This window comes from Podarcis muralis, chromosome 13 (assembly GCF_964188315.1).
Source record: "Podarcis muralis chromosome 13, rPodMur119.hap1.1, whole genome shotgun sequence".
In the NCBI taxonomy this organism is placed as follows: domain Eukaryota; kingdom Metazoa; phylum Chordata; class Lepidosauria; order Squamata; family Lacertidae; genus Podarcis; species Podarcis muralis.
The window spans coordinates 43,365,482-43,387,462 of NC_135667.1; the positions used below are offsets into that span (position 1 = coordinate 43,365,482).

The 21,981-nt window shown below is 48.8% G+C and overlaps 1 protein-coding gene across 1 annotated transcript; it reads left to right on the forward strand.

Moving 5' to 3' along the window:
* The first annotated feature begins 514 nt into the window (after window positions 1–514).
* Window positions 515–19,285, forward strand: LOC114582556 (proepiregulin). The gene is made up of 5 exons (XM_028703656.2): window positions 515–1,008; window positions 13,360–13,446; window positions 14,165–14,288; window positions 15,054–15,203; window positions 18,806–19,285. Exons 1-5 carry the CDS (start codon window positions 753–755, stop codon window positions 18,897–18,899), a joined length of 711 nt encoding a protein of 236 aa, XP_028559489.1. The 5' UTR covers window positions 515–752; the 3' UTR covers window positions 18,900–19,285.
* Window positions 19,286–21,981: the final 2,696 nt, after the last annotated feature.

Below are 21,981 nucleotides of genomic sequence, written 5' to 3' on the forward strand. Positions count from 1 at the left end.
GAGAAGACTGTCCCACCATCTCATCTTCTATTGTCCCCTTCTCCTTGTGCCCTCCATCTTTCCCAACACCAGGGTCTTTTCCAGGGAGTCTTCTCTTCTCGTGAGGTGGCCAAAGTATTGGAGCCTCAGCTTCAGGATCTGTCCTTCCAGTGAGCACTCAGGGCTGATTTCCTTCAGAATGGATAGGTTTGATCTTCTTGCAGTCCATGGGACTCTCAAGAGTCTCCTCCAGCACCATAATTCAAAAGCATCAATTCTTCGGCGATCAGCCTTCTTTATGGTCCAATGAGAACATTAGCAGGATTTTAATCTCACTTGCAATGTAACAAATACTATGGACAATATGGAGATTACGAAATAATATGCAGTTGGAAGTATTGACAACATGACCCATGGAGGGGATGGGAGGAAGTCCCGAGATTCAGAGTAATCTCTCTACATGGATATATTTGGTAGGGTTATTAATTCATATTTATAAAATCAAATTTCTGAGGGGGGGAAAAGAAGGGTAGTTCTGCAGCACGGGAGCGACTTTCGTCCAGCAAGCTTTACCGCGGAGGTTCTTGCTTCCTTCTCGCGGCTCCCCGCGCGCCTAAGAACCTCCCTCTGGAAGCAAACGCGCCCAGCGCCGCGCGTAATTCTATGTCCGCTGCGCCCTGGCAGGTGGCGAGAAAGACGCGGCAGGCAGGTAGGCGACGGAGGCTCCCCCACCTCCGGCCTCCGATTTCATCACCGGGGAAATTTCAGAGGCAATGAGCCTGGGGCCAGCTTCCGCCGCGCGTCCGCACCCACTGGGGAAAGGTATAAAAACCCGAGGGAACGCCTGCCGGGAAGAAAGGAGGCGAGGTCTCTCTTCGGACGATCGCAGCAGCTCCGCGCCACCTGCCCGTACGACCCAGCCGCCCGCGCATCCTTCACCTTCCGACGGCAACCCGCTACGCACAGGTTCCAGCAGGATGGCAAGCAGCTGCAGCTCCCAAACCGTCGAAGGCGCCCTTCTGCTTTTGGGTAAGTCTGTGCGCTCCCGACCTGCTTTGGCTCCAAAGCTGCGCCGTCTAGCAGAGAGAGAGAGGGAGAATGCGGGGTGGAGGCTCTTTCCTTCCCAAAGGGACGCGCCGTCGGAGGAGATCTGGCTCTGCCGTCGAGCCGTCGGGTTTTCTCCCAGTTTCCCCGACGGGCTCGGCGGGGAAGGGAGCTCAGCCGGAGAGCTGCGCGTCTCTTGCTGGCTTTCTCGACGGCTTGCAGGAGGAAGCCCTCGCTTTTCCGCGTCGGGGTTTGACAGCTGGGGTGGGGTGAAAGCTGTCATTCCGCAGGTGAAGCTTCCTGTCTCTCATCGCGGCGAAAGAGCGCAGTGGAGGGCGAGCGGGATGGGAGTTGGGGAGAGAGAAAGACGTTTTTGCTGATGGATTTCTACCCGCGGTCCTTTTTTCCCCTCCGTGGCTCACAAGTCCCGACAAAAGAAAATTGGCAAGCTGTGTTGCTTCTTGGACCGGAATGATTGGGGTGTGCGTCTGACAGGTTGCATATCTTACAAATCCAAGAGTGGCTGGCTAAAGAAAAATGCAGATTCTTCTCAATGGAAATCTGTCTGGCGGCTGTGAAAGCAGGATGCGCCCCCAGCCTGATCCTGCAGGGCTCATGTTTTAATTCTGTAGCAGGTAGCATGGTAACGCACAGCTTGGCATTGGAGCCAACTCCTAGGGGCCAAGGTCCCTTCACCCACACCCCTAAAATATTTGAGGGAGTCCCTGCCCCCCCCCCCCAGTTGATGGGCATTGCCATTCAAATGGTGTGTGTGTGTGTGTGTGTGTGTGTGTGTGTGTGCTGTGTCTTGTGATCAATTATGTGGGGTGGAGCTTACCTGGGCGCCTTGAATATTTTATTCAAGTTGGTATCCCTGCAGCTCCAACAGAACGATTGCAATCCGCTGTAGGACTCCCCCCCCCCCCAAGTCCCATGGGAATAAAGGGTGAGGTGGATGAGGACACAGTAGAATCTGACAGGTCAGAATTACAAAACAGAATTAATGTGGCCCCCAGTGCCTTTCTATTTGGCCCTTGAAACTCTCCCCAGGTCACACACACACCCCCTCACTGGCCTCAACTTCACACCTCCAAACGTTTTTGCCTGACTGGAACATGTCCTTTTGGTGATGCCTCTAGCTCATCCGGAGAACAGAGAGGATTGTGTGTGTGTCTCGAAGTTTGCCTACAATTCCCAAGGGGAAACTTACTGTGATTGCTCAGCTCGCTTTTGCCCGCCACTGGCAAGTGGCCCTCGGGAGATTATTCTGAAGGGATTGCGGCCCTCCAGACAGAAAAAGGTCTCTCCCCCCCCCCTTGTGATTTATCACGATGACTGTTGTGTTATGGCGCAGCGACGTTCTCCTGCAGCTGCTCTCCGTTTCCATGGGGGGTTTTGAGGGAACCGTTTCCGAAGGCAGCCCCACATACAAAGTGTGGCAGGAATCCAACCTGGAGATGGCAGGTTGTGTCAGCCACAGCTCCAAGTGGCAATATGCTTGGGCCAAAGAGCACCCACTAGCTGCAAACCTCATCCTTGAGACGTGACACCATCCAAGGTGGGGCGAACACGGCTTAACTGGACAAACAACCCGCTCGCTAACAGTACTAAAGACTGTTAAGAGAAATCCCTAACGCTCTAAGTGTGCTTACTCCAAAATCCCACTGCCTTCAACAAGACTAATCTCCCGAAGTGTGGACAGGGATTTCAGCCTGTTGCTAGAATATTCCCAGTGGGTCTGCCCCAGAAGCGAGGAAGAGGTAGCTGATTTAAAGAGGACAGTGGGAACAGAACCTTGCTGCCAGGCCAGCCAGGAGAGAGAAATCCAGGGTGCCAATTGATCAGGGGTCAAGTTACTGGTTCCTTACAGTTGGACATAGGTGGCATTCCTGTTCCAACAAATGTTCTTTGCTGCACGGCTTCTACTCTAAATATCTCACTTGCTGAGATCGCACCAATTTCATAGGCTCGATCATTTTGGTCCAAAGGTAGAAGACCTTTGGCTACTCTGTCACGATTGCTGTGGTGTTAATCTTTGACAGCGGCGTTAATCTTTGTGAGCGGAAAGACACAGGTTAGCATGTTTAATTGGTTAGATTTAGTTACAGGTAGGTAGCCGTGTTGGTCTGCCTTAGTCGAAACAAAATAAAATAAAATAATTCCTTCCAGCAGCACCTTAGAGACCAACTAAGTTAGTTATTGGTATGAGCTTTCGTGTGCATGCACACTTTAGGGAAATAGGAGTTTATAGAGCGTTAAAACATACTTTGAAAGCCACGCATTTGCAAAAAGAAGGAAAGAAAACCCAAAAGTTCATTTGACAGCAACGTTTGGTCGGTTTGGTTTTTATTATGTATTTTGGTTTGTGTTTTTCCCTTGTATTTTTTATGCTGTGAACAGCCCCGAGATCTTTGGGTGAAGGGCTGCAAATGCATTTAATAGATAAAATAAGAAATAAAACAAAAACCGACTCCACAGATGTAGGGGGGAAAGGCTAAATAACTATGCAAAAGAAAATCAAACTCAAGCACTAATATGCATACACACAGACAACTCCTGTTTTACGGGCGAGCGATATGTGCGCACATGCGCACAGTGAACGCAGAACATGTAAGTGACCTGGAAACAACATAAAGATGTCACTGAAACATCACTACAAGGGCAGAACGATGGCTGGGGGTGGACAGAGGTGTCTGCAGGTTTTTCCAATGGGTTTCTGATTTCACACAAGCCTGCAATGACCCAGATCACAACCCCTGCGCAAACAGGGAGCTGCCTGCATATATGACCCAGTCTTAAATTACACCCAGCAAGTTGTGAGGCTGAACTGACTCCTGAACTTTATTATTCCGGTAATAAATAAAGCAAAGGGGGAGGGCAAAGGGGTGGGGGTTTGGAGTCCGCCTCATATATCTGAATTCTGCAATGCAATTCACGTTCTCTGAAAGTTTGGTGTTCTGCTCTTGGGGAAGTGTGACGGAGTGTAGAAGATCGAATTCTCTCTCGGCTGAATGTTCATGCATTCCAATTCCCAGATCTGTCTATACTTGCAGGAACCGCTGTATGGCCTACCTGTTTGGCGAAACAGTGATGCACGTGAATTCCTATTAAATACATTCATTTCAAAGGGGGGGGGGGTGCAAGAGAACTTTCTGCCGGATCGTGCCCATAGTCGTTAGCTCTGATTAGCAATGTGCCTGTACTTATTAGGGGTGGTGCAAGCCGGAAGGTGGGACTTATCTGTAGTAAGGACCCATGGGAGATGCAGAAACTGCCTGTGCTCTTGGTTTCCGGACAGGACCCCTGCCTTAGGGGGATTTCTCTAAGCGGGGACCAGTAAGACACATTGCGACCTACTTATGGCACAAGGCGGGTTTTCCGTCACTGTGGCAAATGGCACTGATCCTCCCTCGTTCCCCTTTTCTCCATAGGGGTGAATGTCAACCATTACAGTGGTACCTCGGGTTAAGTACTTAATTCGTTCCGGAGGTCCGTTCTTAACCTGAAACTGTTCTTAACCTGAAGCACCACTTTAGCTAATGGGGCCTCCTACTGCTGCCACATCGCCAGAGCATGGTTCCTGTTCTCATCCTGAAGCAAAGTTCTTAACCCGAGGTAATATTTCAGGGTGAGCGGAGTCTGTAACCTGAAGCGTATGTAACCCGAGGTACCACTGTATCTCATATGGGAGAAAAGGAAGCGATGCGCTCAGGGTTCCCGTCGCGGCGTGGTTCAAACCTGCCTGCTCCCTGCCCTTTAACGTCCATCGATAACCAAGCCAGCCTCAGGAAGACCAAAATGTTAATAAGGAATGGGGGAATTTTATAACTTAGCTTAAAGACCATTGTAAACAGTGAAAACGGTGAGTAGGATTGGAATATCGCTTTAAGGGTGAATTCTGGGTGCAATGGAGATGTAAAAGATTTGGACTATCATAAAAGATGCAGAAGGAAATGATACATAACAGGACCCACAAAGGGGAAGATGGAAATACAGGAGATTCCTTGGAACCTTGTTTTAACGATTTATGTTTGATATCTCTCTGTAAAATTGTAATTTGAAAAACCCAATAAAGACATGAAAAATAAATAAATAACCGAGCCAGCCTCTCCTTGAATAGCCAGCTCTTGGCCGGGCTAGAATGCTGCGAACAAGCCGTGGCATGAAGGTGTTTCTGACATTTGCCGGGAGCACCTGCAAAGCTAACAGATTTATCATGCCCTGGGATTGCGCGGTCCGTCACTAGAGAAGCTCAGAGCCAATTTTGCAACCTGGCTGCAGTTCGGTGTCACCTCAGCTGGGGAAGTTGCGGTTCTGTTGGATGTTGTGGTGATGTGTCAGGAACAGACATTTCATAGGTAGGCCTACACCTCTTCCCTCTTTGGTTTTTTTTGTTGTCGCTTTGTTTTTGGCAGGGGATTTGTTAATTGAGTTGTTTGGTGGCTCAGGTGTTGCCCAGAGTTGCACTGCCAGCCACCCTCTGCCTAGTGATTCTGAGCTTTTCTCAAGGAAACTCAGCCACTCGGTTGCGCCTCCTAATTACAGGGCAGGTGTTTCTTCATCTGCCAAGTCCATTTCAACAGGAGCTGCTCAGTTTCTGTTTTTTTTTTCCTTTCCCTTTTTTGTTTTTTTAAATGCCTGGCCAGTTAATTCTCAGCCGCCTTGCGTTTCAGCCATTGCGCAGCAAATCTCTGAGCCGAAATATATACAGGAAGGAGGGAAATACAAGGGTGTCCCCACTCAGCCATGAAACTTCACAGGTGACCTCTCTGGGCCAGTCAAGGCCTCTCAGCCTAACCTACCTCACAGGATTGTTGTGAAGAGAAAATGGGGAGAGGGAGAACCAAGTATGCCATCTCAAGCTCCTTGAAGGAAAGCCAGGATATAAATAAGTACCGTAGTTTTTGCTCTATAAGACTCACTTTTCCCCTCCTAAAAAGTAAGGGGAAATGTGTGGGTGTCTTATGGAGTGAATGCAGGCTGCGCAGCTATCCCAGAAGCCAGAACAGCAAGGGGGATTGCTGCTTTCACTGCGCAGCGATCCCTCTTGCTGTTCTGGCTTCTGGGATTCAGAATTTTTTTTTCTTCTTGTTTTCCTCCTCCAAAAATTAGGTGTGTCTTATGGTTTGGTGCGTCTTAAAGAGCGAAAAATACGGTAAATAAATAAAATGTGGGCTGCCACGCTTGGTGTATCATTCTCCTCATGCAATAAGCTCTCTAGGCAAAGAGTGGGTGAGCTTTTGGCCTATTAAATCCTATTTCCTGGCTTCTGTTGCCAAACAACTTCAGCTGCCATGCTTTTTCTTAACCCATTCAGAAGCTTCAGCCAAGGAGAAGGATGCGGGGGTCTCCAACCTTTGCGAACTAGAGAAGCTCGCTAACACACCCCACAACCAAGCACGCACCACAGTCTATTCAGTTGGCTATGAGAGAATGCTTTCTTCAAGCCTAAAACCTAAAGAAGTGGTGGGGATGTGGATCCAGTAGAAGTCCTCTGTGGGCACCTGTGTGCCCATGGGCACCACATTGGCCAACCCTGGACCAATTCTTTGCAAGTGTAAACATGACGGCGTCAGTTGTTGGAGCCATAGCTGTCAGCTTACAGATTTGAAAAATAAGGGACCAGCAGCCTTGAAAATAAGGGATCAGCAGCCAAAATAAGGGATTTTCCAAGCACAGGTATGTTCAACTTCTGAGCCCCTCCGAGCCAAAGGCAGAAAGCCCAGCCAGCAGCCAAACGAAGCCTCAAGCGGTGGTTCCCACAGCGCAGCAACCCGGCAAAGGGGATGCAGCAAGGAAAACCACCGTCACCTCTCCGCTGGGAAGCGCTGAGCAAAGGCGAGTCCCCAGACAACACAGCCAATTTGATCAGCACAAGGCATGCAAGCTCCACCCCCCAGTCGTTCTTAGACTCCTTATTGGGTGAGCAGCACAGCCAAGCAACACAGCTGGAGCCTCCCTCTTCCCTGACCGGCAGGGAGGGGGGGAGAGGAGCTGCTTCCTTTGAAACTTGGGAAATGTAAGGGACATCATCAATAAGGGACAGCAGCGGGACACGACGCTGGGATAAGGGACTTTCCCACCAAATAAGGGACGGTTGACAGCTATGTTGGGAGCAGAAAGGAAAGAAGGAGCAATGCACCCGCTTACGTTCTTTTCTAAGGCTATGTACACATTTGTGGGTTGAAATGCGGCAAGGTCCGTTTCCCCTGCGGTGCATCGTCACACCACAGAAGGCCACAGCTGTCTTTGCCCAATGCACGTTCCCCTGCGTCAAACTCAAATTCAACAAGGCTGCCATGCGTGCAATGGCTCTCTGAAATGGCCACACTTCAGCTTCCATTTTCGAATTGGACGGAAGTTGGTTTTGGCGCGGATACGCATCGAACAGCAGTATTTCTCAAGACGTTATAGGCTACCTAAGGATCATGGCTAATGTCCTGTGTGCTCAGCCTCAAGCGCCGTCTCTGTTGTTTGAAGAACGTCCTCTTTCAACAAGCCTTTTGGGTAGATAATCTTTCCCAGTCTGCACCCGTACTGGAACTGTTTTTCAGGTGTTTTTTACTGTTTTATTGCTTCCTGAACTGGGCTGCTTTAGGAGGAGGGGAAGGATGTGGATGGAACAAATAAATGGAACGATTATGTGATGGAGGCAACAGTTCGACAGCCACTTACCCCAGAGTAGTTTTACCGACTTGGTTCAAATGTGTTTGAGTAAAATTTACATTACAAATACTGCTTGTGCATGTGTGTGTGCGCGCGCACACACACAAACACACACACACATGACCAAGTAGTAATAAGCAGTGGTTTTTCTGGGGGTACACAGGGGTACTCATACCCCTAAGCATTTCGTGAATCTTTGTATTTTTGTCCATTTACTGCATTTATTTCCCCCGATTTGAACTATAAAATGGTGATTTTCTTGAGTCAAAATAGGAGGGGTGGTGAGTGCCCCCTTAGGGACTTCCCCCCAAAACGGTTTTATTTTTATTTTTCTGCAAGCTTTGGGGTTCCTCAAAGCATGCCAAGTCTTCCCTTATGCTTCTATCTGACTCTATTTGTCTACAGCTCCATTGGCACTCAATACATGAAACTCTCCAATTCACCAGCCCCCAGTGGTAGGTAATCAGGCTTGGTCATCACCCCTTGTAAACCCCCGAAAGGTTTTCTTACGATCAAGCAGTATATAAATGTTGTTAAAATGAAACCGGTCACGGATCCAACCCATTATGGGCTTCTGTGGTCACAATTACTACTTGAAAACGTACCTGGTGCTTAGTCACAAGGGAACACTCTCTCACGCTGTCCAAAGAAAGTTGTGTATGGGAGGCTGTTAGCATAAGAGTCTCCGTTCTTTCATTAGCCTTGTGACACACTGCAGCCTTGTTTGCTGAGTATTTGAGCTGGTGTGTTGCCCGCAAACACCCCAACTTCTCAACGAACAAAAGCGATTGGAGAGCCGTCGTCTTCGTGCAACTTCACTGAGGGAAGGAAAAGTCATTCGTTGAGATTAAAACCTGACCCAGGTCCCTCAGAAGGAGGAACTTTTTGTGGCAAGTTAAGGAAAGAAATCTGGTTGAGAAGGAGCTCTCAAAAGCTATAATAATAATAATAATAATAATAATAATAATAATAATAATAATAACAACAACAACAACAACAACAACAACAATTTACTTATTATTTATACTCCACCCATCCTCAGCCACTCTGGACGGCTTCCAACAAAATATTAAAATACCGTAATACATCTAAAAGCTTCCCTAAACAGGGCTGCTTTCAGATGTCTTCTAAAAGTCTGGTAGTTGTTTTTCTCTTTGACATCTGGTGGGAGGGCGTTCTACAGGGCGGGCGCCCCAACCGAGAAGGCCCTCTGCCTGGTTCCCTGTAACTTGGCTTCTCGCAGCGAGGGAAGCGCCAGAAGGCCCTCGGCGCTGGACCTCAATGTCCAGGTAGAACGATGGGGGTGGAGACGCTCCTACAGGTGTAAAGGAATAAAAAATGAAGAGATGAGGGCTGAACGAAAGAGAAAGCAATGGGGTAAGATGCAACAGACGAAGAGACAGGGTCCCAAGAAAAAACTTGGGGGGACTATGAACAAAGGCAACAGAGTGACATTGCACGCCAGGTCTAGATATTGTGAAAGCTCCAGTTTATTTAGGACAGGGGGAGGGAACCAATGTTGCTGGACTCCCATGATCCCTGACTATTGGGGACGCTGGCTAGGGCTGATGGGAATTCAAGAGTCCAACAACAAATGGAGAGCCATATGTTTCCCCATCTCTGATTTAAGAGTAGCGTAGAGAGGTGATTGCTGTCATCTAGCAATCCTGAAGAGAGCAGGCAGTGCGATGGGATGAGGCCCAATTTCACACCATAGCTGTCAACCGTCCCTTATTTGGCGGGAAAGTCCCTTATCCCAGCGCTGTGTCCCGCTGCTGTCCCTTAAATTTTCCGGGTATCAAAGGAAGCAGCTCCTCTCCCTCCCTCCCTGCCGGCCAGGGAGGAGGGAGGCTCCAACTGTGTTGCTTGGCTGTGTTGCTCACCCAATAGGGAGTCTAAGAACGACTGGGGGGTGGAGCTTGCATGCCTTGTGCCGATCAAATCAGCCACGTTGCCTGGGGACTCGCCTTTGCTCAGCGCTTCCCAGCAGAGAGGTGACGGTGGTTTTCCTTGCTGCATCCCCTTTGCCGGGTTGCTGTGCTGTGGGAACCACCGCTTGAGGCTTTGTTTGGCTGCTGGTTGACTAAAATCCCTTATTTTGGCTGCTGATCCCTTATTTTTGAGGCTGCTGGTCCCTTATTTTCAAATCTGTAAGTTGACAGCTATGTCTCACACTGGTTTGAACTAAGCCAGCCAGTGCATTGGCCCTTTTTCTGCAACCTCTGCCCAAAGACTTGGCTTTGAGTGTTACCGGATCTTGACAAGAGTGGAAAATCTATCCCTTTTGAGGTGCATATTTTCCCTTCACCGAGCCACCTGCGAGGAACCGGGCTTGCATTATGGGGCAGGCGGCTTGCGACGCAGAGCAATGCTAACTTTCCTGTAAAGCAGGAATGTGCATTGCGCACTAACATTCCACCAGCCCGGCAATGACAATAACCATAGCATTCCAGTAAGGCAATATGAACTAGGCAGCATCTCGCCTCTGAAGGAGAAGATAACAGTATTTGTTTAATGACCCAGGCAGCCGTATTAATGCAAACATCGCCCCGCCTTCTTCGGTTCTTGGGCTAATCTGTTTGAGAGGCACTCGAGAGCATGTGAAACTCCCCAATGGGTAATTGATTAAAGGAACAGCTTGTCTGCTCTGCAATGAATATAACTTTATCCGTACAGGGGAAGGAGTTGGCAATTAGGAAGATGGCTCTGTTATGGAGTTGGGCGTTTTTATTTACTGCTTGCTTGCTTGGTTGCAATTGCCCAAGGAAGGAACTTGTCGTTCGAGCAAGATGAGCTTCAGTTTCTGTGGCCACATTCGCACCATGCTGTGCGTTTAAAGCACTATGACACCACTTTAGGCTATCATGGCTTCCCCCCAAAGAATTCTGGGAGATCCAGTTTGTCAAGGATGCTGAGAATTGTTAGGAGGCCCCTATTCCCCTCTGAAAGCTACAATTCCCAGAGTTCCCCATGGAGAGGAATTGATTGTTAAACGACTCTGAGAATTGTAGCAATGTGAGGGGAATAGGAACCCTTGAAATTTAAGCACTCTTAAATGTATGAATGTGTGACTCCTTGGCCTGGTTTCTCTCAGAAGCATTATTAGGCCTAAATTCTTTCTTTCTTTCTTTCTTTCTTTCTTTCTTTCTTTCTTTCTTTCTTTCTTTCTTTCTTTCTTTCTTTCTTTTCTCTGAGGTACCACAAAGTGTGGTATCGGTGATACTCCAGCCACCTATCCTGAGGCAAATTATGAAAACGTATAGTTTTATCCTATGCATTAGAAGAGCTCTGAGGGAGAATAAGGCCTAAGAACAAATTTAAGCCCTGACAGCAAGAACCAGAATTTGTTTTCCCACCTCTGAAAATCAGCCTAAAAAAACCACCTCTGAAAATCAGCCTATGTTTTTTTTTAAAAAAAAATATAAATTATTGTTTATTACAAGTATTTATCATATTTGTTAATTGCATTTCTCACAGAGTAACCCAACGCTTGAGTGGAGAGGAAAAGGTCTATATTTAACATTCTTTATTAATTTATTATTTGGAAATTAGCATATGCAAATCTGCCCCAGGGGCCTGTCTTCCACATACGGTACCTAGCAGTGCCCTGGATTTCCCCTCAACCCTAAAACATTTCACATTGCACATCTGCCTGCAACACCAGCGTCCCTGAACGTCCCTTATGTCCCCTAAGGATTACTCCATGCAGCACTCATTTGTAACCCTGTAATGAATTGCCTCCCACACAAGCCACTGTTGGTATTGTGTGGTGTCTGTATCTCATTCAATTGCAGGGTGGCGGCTCGCATTGAGTCAGCAAAAAAGCATTCCAGCTGCTGAGTCACTGTTTCCAGCGATTACACGGATTCCCTCGGAAGATCCCTGTCCATTTAACAGCTGCCTCTGCTTCGCTTTTCAGCCTCCGTGTAATCTCCCTGCTACGTCTTGCATGGTTTTTGAACCATGCCAGCGATGACTCACAGTTTAAAATAATAATTACTGTGCAGCTCATATAATCTTTAAGAATGCAAACAAAACTTTTCTTTCATAAAAGCAAATTGGCAGGTTTTCTTTCACATGGCTGAAGTATCCCATAGGACATCTATCCATCCATCTATCTATCTATCTAGGTCCCTAGGTCCCTCGTACCTACGGGACCGCCTTTCCCGGTATGTCCCACGGAGAGCCTCAAGGTCCATAAATAGCAACACCCTAGTGGTCCCGGGCCCTAAGGAAGTCAGATTAGCGTCAACCAGAGCCAGGGCCTTTTCAACACTGGCTCCGGCCTGGTGGAACGCTCTGCCTCATGAGACCTTGTGCCGATCAAATCGGCTGCGTTGCCTGGGGATTCGCCTTTGCTCAGCGCTTCCCAGCAGAGAGGTGACGGTGGTTTTTCTTGCTGCATCCCCTTTGCTGGGTTGCTGTGCTGTGGGAACCACCGCTTGAGGCTTCATTTGGCTGCTGGTTGACTAAAATCCCTTATTTTGGCTGCTGATCCCTTATTTTCAAATCTGTAAATTGACAGCTATGCCCCTGCCTAAAATGTTGGAGAGATGTTGTCAGTCAGTAGGGACGATAATGAACTAGATCAGGCATGTCCAAAGTCCATTTTGGGGGCCTAATCTGGCCTGCCAGTCGGTTTAATCTGGCGCCTCTGTCAGTTTATTTCCTGGGGTAAAATCCTAAAAAAAAAAACCTCAACAACTTCAACCCTAAAAAAAGTTAGCAACTTTGGTCGGCCCTTTGGTCGGCCCTCATGGTTATTCTTCACTTCATCAAATCTGGCCCCCTTTGAAAAAAGTTTGAGAGCCAGTGTGGTATAGTGGTTAAGAGCGATAGACTCGTAATCTGGTGAACCGGGTTCACGTCTCCGCTCCTCCACATGCAGCTGCTGGGTGACCTTGGGCCAGTCACACTTCTCTGAAGTCTCTCAGCCCCACTCACCTCACAGAGTGTTTGTTGTGGGGGAGGAAGGGAAAGGAGATTGTTAGCCACTTTGAGACTCCTTTGGGTAGTGATAAAGTGGGATATCAAATCCAAACTCCTCCTCTTCTTCTTCTTCTTCTTCTTCTTCTTCTTCTTCTTCTTCTTCTTCTTCTTCTTCACCACTGAGCTAGATGGACCAATAGCTTTCTGGGTTCCTGAGTGCTGACTCAAAAAAGATGGAGCCGGACCTACCATTAGGCTGAAACAGTCACCTCGGGCAGCTGATTGGGCAGCAAATAGCTACTTTTGAATTTAGTTTTATGCTATTTTTACTCTCATCTTTAAGCGCTTGTGGCATTTTAACTGGGCCAGCCGTGGGTATTTTGCACCGTGGGTGGTGGAGTGCATTTGCCGTGCTGCCTCGGGCAGCAAAATGTTTTCAGGCGGACTTGGAACGGGCTGGGGGATGTTTCAGTTTTGCACTTCCACTACACACACGCCCTGCAAGCAACACAAGGAGTGAATCGGCTCTTAGTCAGGGTTGGGTATAGCGGTGGCATTTTAAAGGCAGGTTGAAGGAAGATCTAGTTACCATATGCCACCTTTTTCGGCTGAAGCCGGATGGCATAAGCACTTGCAAGGTAAAATGATGGCTGTTGTTGTTCTTGTTTTAATGCGGGGGGAAATTCAAGAAACCCCTCTCCTGGTGTCTTTGTTTCAACCCGACACATTCTTTCTCTTCAGGCTTCCACCTATTTCAAGCCGTTCTTGGGACAACTGTGACACCGTTATGCGGGAGGAATGAAACAGGCAACTGCACGACAGTTCTGAGTGAGTTGGATTCTTTGACACTTAATGAAATATCAAACTTTTTCAGAATGCCTGCAGGCTTCTGTCTCCACTGGGTTGGCTAAAATGAATGTTTGGGATAGGGGCGTCCTATTCTGTACCTTCCAACATTTTCCTGATGGAAATAGGAACGTCCTAGGGAAAGCGAGGGACGCGGGTGGGGCTGTGGTCTAATCCACAGAGCCTAGGGCTTGCCGATCAGAAGGTCGGCGGTTTGAATCCCCGTGACGGGGTGAGCTCCCGTTGCTCGGTCCCTGCTCCTGTCAAACTAGCAGTTCGAAAGCATGTCAAAGTGCAAGTAGATAAATAGGCACTGCTCCAGCGGGAAGGTAAACAGCGTTTCCATGCGCTGCTCTGGTTTGCCAGAAGTGGCTTAGTCATGCTGGCCACATGACCAGTACGCCGGCTCCCTCGGCCAATAAAGTGAGATGAGTGCCACAACCCCAGAGTCAGCCACAACTGGACCTAATGGTCCGGGGTCCCTTTACCTTTTAAGGAAAAGTGGGACATTCTGGAATCAAGTCAGGAACCGGGATGGCTTCCATAAATCTGGGACTGTCCCTGGAAAATAGAGACACTTGGAGGGTCTTTGCAAGTCCGATGTGCTACTAGTGACCCCCTTTCGTCAAGTAAAATGACACCTTTCTTTCTTTCTTTCTTTCTTTCTTTCTTTCTTTCTTTCTTTCTTTCTTTCTGATAGTTCGAACAGTGCACAGTCCCCGTGTTGCTGAAGTTAAGACCACAGACTGCGGCTCTGACTTGAAAAACTACTGCATTAATGGGCACTGCAAGTACCTCGTGGCTTTGAGTACACCTTCGTGCACGTAAGTGGAATGCTGCAGGATAAGACAATAAAACAACACATGATTTTTGCATCACGCTTGATTCAGAGCAGGGCTGAGAAAGCTGTGACCCTCCAGGTGGTGGGACTATAATTCCCATCATCCCTGACCGACTGGCCATGCTGGGAGTTGTAGTTCTGTGGTACCTGGAAAGCACCATTGCCATTACAGTGGTACGTCAGGTTACAGACACTTCAGGTTACAGATGCTTCAGGTTACAGACTCCGCTAACCCAGAAATAGTACCTCGGGTTAAGAACTTTGCTTCAGGATGAGAACAGAAATTGTGTGGCGGCAACGGGAGGCCCCATTAACTAAAGTGGTACCTCAGGTTAAGAACGGACCTCCAGAATGAATTAAGTTCTTAACCTGAGGTACCACTGTATAAGAGAACAAGGCGAGTTCCAGTGAGTTCTGGCACCTCTCTTTTTAGAAAAATGGCACTGACCACAACGTCCCAGTTAGGACTACCATTTCTTGTGAAACAAAACGAAACATGCTCTAAGGCACATCAGTTTCCCTAACACCCTTTCACCCACAAACCAGCTTCAACTGGATTTGGCGCAAGCAGGTGTAAACATGCACCCGGGTGACAATTTAAGGAACTGGAGTTCCGGTGGGGTTCAAGGAACAACCAGGGTAGTGTCTCTTGTTCTGGGGCTTCTCCAGCTTGCAACCTGTGTTTGAGAACCCAACTCCACAACAGGTCTGATATGATCTCTCTCCTTCTCTTCCCTGCGTCCCACAGCTGTGAAGATGGTTATTATGGCGACCGGTGTGGTCATTCCACCTTGACAAGCCAGCAGCCCCTGAGCAATGAATACCTGGCGCTCACTATTCTTCTGGTTCTGTTTTTCGTCATCACCGCTGCAGTGGTTATCTACTACTTCTACAGATGGTAAGCCTCCCTCTGCTTCAGCGGCTCTGTTTTTTCTCGGTTGTAGGCATTCCGGAGCTGTGAGTACAAAAGTACTCGGAGCTATGCTGTGTTGCAATTGCTAGGCCTTTGGGACATTTCACAGGAGATCTTTCGAGGATACAATTGCGGTATACTTCCCATCATTCCTGACCCTTGGCTGTGCTGGGGAGCGGCTGCTGAGGGTTGTGGTTCACAATACAGTGGTACCTCGGGTTACATACGCTTCAGGTTACATACACTTCGGGTTACAGACTCCACTAGCCCAGAAATAGTACCTCGGGTTAAGAACTTTGCTTCAGGATGAGAACAGAAATCGTGCTCAGGTGGTGTGGCAGCACCAGGAGGCCCCATTAGCTAAAGTGGTGCTTCAGGTTAAGAACAGTTTCAGGTTAAGAACAGACCTCCGGAACGATTTAAGTACTTAACCCGAGGTACCACTGTACAGTGGTACCTCGCTTTTCAAATGTAATATGTTCCGTAAGACTGTTTGACTTCTGAAACATTCGAAAACCGAGGCACAAAGGGCGGTCTGCAAATAGAGAAAATTGTGAAAAACAGCAGATACACGCAGCGGAAGCCGTTTGACTTCTGAGGCACGTTTGAAAACGGAAGTATTTACTTCCGGGTTTCCGGTGTTCGGAAACCGAAACGTTCAGCAACAGAGACGTCTGAAAACCCGAGGTACCACTGTATCAGGGGAACACTACGTTGGTAAACACATCATCATCATCATCATCATAAATTATTTATACCCCGCCCATCTGGCTGGGTTTCCCCAGCCACTCTGGGCAGCTTCCAACACAATATTAATATACAGTAATGCATCAAACATTAAAAGCTTCCCTAAACAGGGCTGCCTTCAGATGTCTTCTAAAAGTCTGGTAGTTGTTTTTGACATCTGGTAGGAGGGCATTCCACAGGGCGGGTGCCACTACCGAGAAGGCCCTCTGCCTGGTTCCCTGTAACTTGGCTTCTCGCAGTGAGGGAACCGCCAGAAGGCCCTCGGCGCTGGACCTCAGTGTCCGGGCAGAACGATGGGGGCGGAGACGCTCCTTCAGAAATACTGGACCGAGGCCGTTTAGGACTTTAAAGGTCAGCAACAACACTTTGAATTGTATATCTTTAGCGTGAAGGCAGCAAACATGTATATTGTAATAGGCACACTTGTTAGGAGGGGCAGATGAGGCTGGGAAGGCAGCCCATCTAGGAGAAGGAAAACTCTGATCCTAAACCTCCACTGCCTTGTGGGATATCTTCAGGAGAAGAAAAGGCTCAAGAGTAAACCCTAAACAATTCCGGAGTGGAGTCTCTAAAACACCTGGATGGTGTCTTGTATGCCTCCTTCCAGCAACTCCTGCAGCCAAGCTCGTGCCAAACATATTGCTCTGCTTTCCTTCAGGGCACATCAGTGAGGCTGAGAGAGGAGGTCTTGTTGGCTGGGCAGCCCAGAACCTCTAGACACACTGCCCAGGCTTACACCTTGGGGAGATCACTTTGCTGCTGCCAACACAGCCGTTTGACTTCAGCCCCGGAGCCACCGTCTCTCAAGACAGACGGATGCCGACAACACTTGTTTGGGAGCTGGGAGTTACAGTAGCTTTGTGTGGAGTGTACAAATCACGGCAAACCTGGGTTCGTTGCTCTGTAATATGTGCCATTACCCTTAGTCAGTGTGGTGTAGTGGTTAAGAGCGGTGGACTCGTAATCTGGTGAACCGGGTTCGCTTCCCCGTTCCTCCACATGCAGCTGCTGGGTGACCTTGGGCTAGTCACACTTCTCTGAAGTCTCTCAGCCCCACTCACCTCACAGAGTGTTTGTTGTGGGGGAGGAAGGGAAAGAAGAACGTTAGCCGCTTTGAGACTCCTTCGGGTAGTGATAAAGCGGGATATCAAATCCAAATTCTTCTTCTTCTTAGTGGGAAAACAACCGATAGGCTTGCACTTTTGAAACATAACCAGCTGAGCACTTGAACTGATGTTTTCGTCTCAGTCCTGACAGTCAGTCCTGCCTCTTTAACAGCAGCCCGACCTGCAGAAACTAAAGAGGCGAAACCTTTCCTGTTATGTAGATAAGATTATGGGGGAAAGTTCAGCTGCTCAGTCTCTGCATGTCAAGAGGCCCTTAAAGGCACTGGAGCAAAGTCAGTTTAAATAACAAGGGGGGGCGGGGAACCAATTACAAGTTGGCACTTCTATACCTAGTGTTTCAACAGCACTCGGCCGTAGTAAAAATTCCCCTGAGGATGTTTATGACATTTCCTCCATTTGAATTCCCCACCTGATTTTGGGAGTCCAAATGATCTTATCTCGCAAGCTGAATGGTGCTCTTAGGTTTGTGGCTGCCCATTACTTAATAGATGACTTCTGGACTTTTTTTGTGTGTGTTATGTGGGTTGCTGGTTTCCGGCACCTCTCTATTTTTGAAAGGTGCCGTTAAGAAGAATGCACACACACACACACACACACACACACACACACATAGCAATGCACCTTCATAACCATGGGCGGATGGGGGAGCACTGGTGGAGGAAGGGGGTGCTGTAAGTGCGGCCTGCCCTGGGTGTCATCCCTGAGGCGGGATGACATTCCTGCCCCCCCTGGGACACTCTTCCTGCTCCCGTGGGTGGCTAGCCCCGCCCCCAGGCACGCCACTCTGCCCTGGGTTGTTGTTTAGTCATTTAGTCATGTCCGACTCTTCGTGACCCCATGGACCAGAGCACGCCAGGCACTCCTGTCTTCCACTGCCTCCCGCAGTTTGGTCAAACTCATGCTGGTAGCTTCGAGAACACTGTCCAACCATCTCATCCTCTGTTGTCCCCTTCTCCCTGTGCCCTCCATCTTTCCCAACATCAGGGTCTTTTCCAGGGAGTCTTCTCTTCTCATGAGGTGGCCAAAGTCTTGGAGCCTCAGCTTCACGATCTGTCCTTCCAGTGAGCACTCAGGGCTGATTTCCTTAAGAATGGAGAGGTTTGATCTTCTTGCAGTCCATGGGACTCTCAAGAGTCTCCTCCAGCACCATAATTCAAAGGCATCGATTCTTCAGCAATCAGCCTTCTTAATGGTCCAGCTCTCACTTCCGTACATCACTACTGGGAAATCTGCCACGGGGGGAGGGCACTAATCCACACTTCCTGCCACTTTCCCTCAGGAAAACCCTCTGTTTTCTGGATCAGAACAAAGTCAATCAGTTGTTCCAATTCAGCGGTAAGCAGGGGGTTTTCCCCGGGGAAAGCGGTGGGGCAAACAAAGTAACTCTCAACCCCATGCCTCGGAAGCATGAGGCAAACAGAAAACCTCTCCGACCCTTCCTTTCTACGCACAGAACAAGCAGAAGTGTGGACAAGCCCGTGTGTGTGTGTGTGTGTGTGTGTGTGTGTGTGTGTTTCTGTGTTAACAATGGCAGCAGATATTGTGTGCTCCAGTGTCTCCATATTAAGTCAGAAGGCCAGTGGACTGGGATACTGGGCAGATGCGCCTTGAAGGAAGATACATTGGAAGAACAATAATTTCAGTGGTGGAGCCAGTTACCTGTAGTGTATTTTGACTTTCTAAAGACGCTCCTTTCCCCGTTAATCTTCGCAGGTACCAGAACAAAAGCAGGAGACTTGCTGCAAGCAGTAACTATAAAGAAGTTTCTACAGAGACTGAAAAAGACAATAAGCTGCTTCATGTCTGAATCCGGGGAATCCCAGAAGGCATTTATTTAATATTATTATTAAATATTTTATTAATAATATTTATGTTCCAAAGCAAAATTTCAAAATGATGCGGATCAAAATACACGTGCAGGTCAAAAACTCCGTTTTTTTATATATATGAATAATGTTTTTATTGGTATTGTATTTTTTTATCTTATTTCTGTGCAATGTTTGATAATGTAACGCGACAATGTCTTGCGTTCCTTTGTGTGTAAATACTTATATATAATATATAAAAGAATGTAATCTTCTCACTGCTTGTATGTGACCCACTTTGGAAAGACATAATTTTTTTCATGTCTATCCTGTTCGCTTGAAGAAACTCTACACTCGTTTGAGGATTAAATCTTTCCATTCATTCTAACTGACTCGTGCCGTGGTTCTTACACTCTGGTTCAGGGAACTCTGGGCTATGGTGATGGAGATGTTGGAGCATCCAAGCAGAAGGACCAGAGGGAGGAAGTTCTGGGGCAAAGAGGTTGCAATGCATGTGTGTATTGCTGGTGCTGAAAGTCATGGGAATTGAAGAGGCTCCATGGGGAGAGTGGGGAGAGATGATACGGTAGAAAAGTTTCCTCCCTAAGGAAACATTGAAACAGTGACTGGGTGGGTAGGGAGAGAACCAAATTATGGAGGCCCAGGCATTAAGGGAGTCAAACAAGAGAGACTGTTCCCTATCATCCGGCCCCTTATATTCTTATACGTGACATGGCCTGCAATCCTTTGCCCTGTGCATCTGAGATAAGCCCCATTGAACTGAATCAGGCATAAATCTGCAAATCCTAAACCCACTTAACCTGGGAATAAGCAGCTCTTCACGCAATAGGACTGAGCAGGCAGGGTTGCGTGGTGTGTTCCCGCCTCCCACCAGGAGAAATAAAGACACGAGACACCATAATTAAGGTTAATGGGCTAAAATTGGTTATAGGTGATGAGCGGTATTGGCTTAGGCATTGGTCCTAATCAACTATCCGGCTTCAGACTTTCTGCCTGAAAGACCGGGAAGGGTTAACACGAGCAGGGGGAGCCCTGCTGATGCACATCAACTAGGCACTCCCCTGGGGGTCACCACTCGGGGGCATGCCTTGGGCCCTGGCCTCCATAGGCTTCGGACGGGGCCACGCCCCCCGGAGTCCTTTACTGGACTACCCTTCGCAACTGGGGGAGGTGATGGCGCTCCCCCCCATTCATCTACATAACAATACCCCGACCAATGCCTAACCGCCAAGCCATGGAAGTTGTGACGATTTGCTACAAGGTAGGCAAAAAAACTAAATGGCTGGTGCCAATTTGCCAAGTGGAAAAATTCCTACCAGGCCCCTTAACGGCGACCGAAGTCCATAGCAAGGTCAAAGGAGGAACCTTAAAGGGTGGGTGGGTGGGAAATTCCCCAGCTGATCGGCGGCAAAGAGGAAGCTCCTCTGCCGCGCTTGCCTTAAATGCGGCAAGCCACACCCCCTGAGCCAGCCGATTGTCTGGCATGGGGATTACGCGGCAGAGGATTCCCCTGTTCGCGCGGGGCTGGGAGCTAGCCTCCGCGCGAGTGTTGAGGGCGGGAAGCCTGCAACACCACGTCCTCCCAAGGTCAGAAGTGGCTTTAGGCTCACACTCTAACTTCGGTTCTGAGTAGGCATGTAAAGGATTGTGTCGAGTGATTTCCTGCCAGAGGAATGCATACAGCTCATAGCTAAGTACTTATCGTCAAAGGTAACACTTGGTCGCTTCTGCAGCTCTGGAGACCTACGCGCACCAATCTAGCATCTAGACAGCTAGTCCCAGGTCTGAGCTCTATGGAGCAGTTGCAGCAACAGGGGACCACTCCCCCTCCACTAGTTTATGTAGCTTCCGCTACTGGACTGCGTGCATGCAGCCGGAGACTATGCCTGTGTGGCGACATCCTCTGCTCCTCCCTTTTCACTCCCCTCCTGGTACTGTGAGACACTGGTGTAGGAGAGGGTGGGGAAGCACCTGGCCCGTCCCTTGCCTGACCTACCTTTTTCTCCACCCTCCAGTTCTGCAGCTTCCCTTGCCTCGAACTCTTGTCTCCTGGCCAAAACAGCCCCCCACAAATCTCTGACCCTCTCTCCCAAGTCAAACTCCAGACCTACTTCTCCCAGTGCACACCGGTCAGTCCCCGACAGATTGCCCTGATATTTAATTTGTGTTGTAGGGGAATTCCTAAGGAAATGTTATATAGAACTCCAACTTACATCTATGCAAGTTATTCTCGACAACCGATGGCTCTCAATACAGTCGTACCTTGGAAGTCGAACGGAATCCGTTCCGGAAGTCCGTTCAGCTTCCAAAACATTCGGAAACCAAAGCATGGCTTCTGATTGGCTGCAGGAGCTTCCTGCAGCCAATCGGAAGCCACGGAAGCCCCGTCAGACGTTCAGGTTCCAAAGAACGTTCGCAAACTGGAACACTCACTTCTGGGTTTGTGGCGTTCGGGAGCCAAAACGTCTGAGTACCAAGGCGTTTGGGAGCCAAGGTACGACTGTACAAGCGTCTGCAAAGTAAGGACAGTTCTGGGAAATGGTGCTATATCTTGGCAGCTCAAGTGTGATGGTCTGGGAATCCGATTCAGAGGATGAACCGGAGGAATCCCAGCCTGCACAGGAGTCCCCGCCTCCAGGGCCGGCTGAACTGGGGCAGGGCCTTGATTCTGAGGCGCCTGCACCTGTGCTGGATCCTCAGGAGCAGGCACCAGGTGAATCCATTCTGGCTCCAGAGGTAGTTGAGGACTCAGTGCCTACAGGTGACTCTCCCCCTGGGCCCAGTAACCCTTCAGCCTCTCCTGAACTGCAGAGGCTCAGGGCAGAGAGGCGAAGGGAACTGGTTTCTCCCAGGAGGAGTGCTTGCCTTAAGGCCAGGAGAGGTGGGTCTCCTGGGGGCCGGGACCACCCCTGGCCTCAGAGAAGATAAAGGCCAGTCAGCCCGGTCCCAGGTTGCGGGAGCAACGTCGTCGTTGTGTACCTGGCCCTGTCCGGACCCAGACCTGACCCTCCAGTGTTCCTGTCCCTGCTCGGCTTCCTGCTTCGGACCTTGCCCCACTCCTTG

Coding starts and splice junctions, on each gene's coding strand:
- LOC114582556 (XM_028703656.2), top strand. CDS start 753: ATGAGCCTGGGGCCAGCTTCCGCCGCGCGTCCGCACCCACTGGGGAAA. Junction 13,447..14,164: donor CAACTGCACGACAGTTCTGA/GTGAGTTGGATT, acceptor TCTTTCTGATAG/TTCGAACAGTGCACAGTCCC. Junction 14,289..15,053: donor TTGAGTACACCTTCGTGCAC/GTAAGTGGAATG, acceptor TGCGTCCCACAG/CTGTGAAGATGGTTATTATG.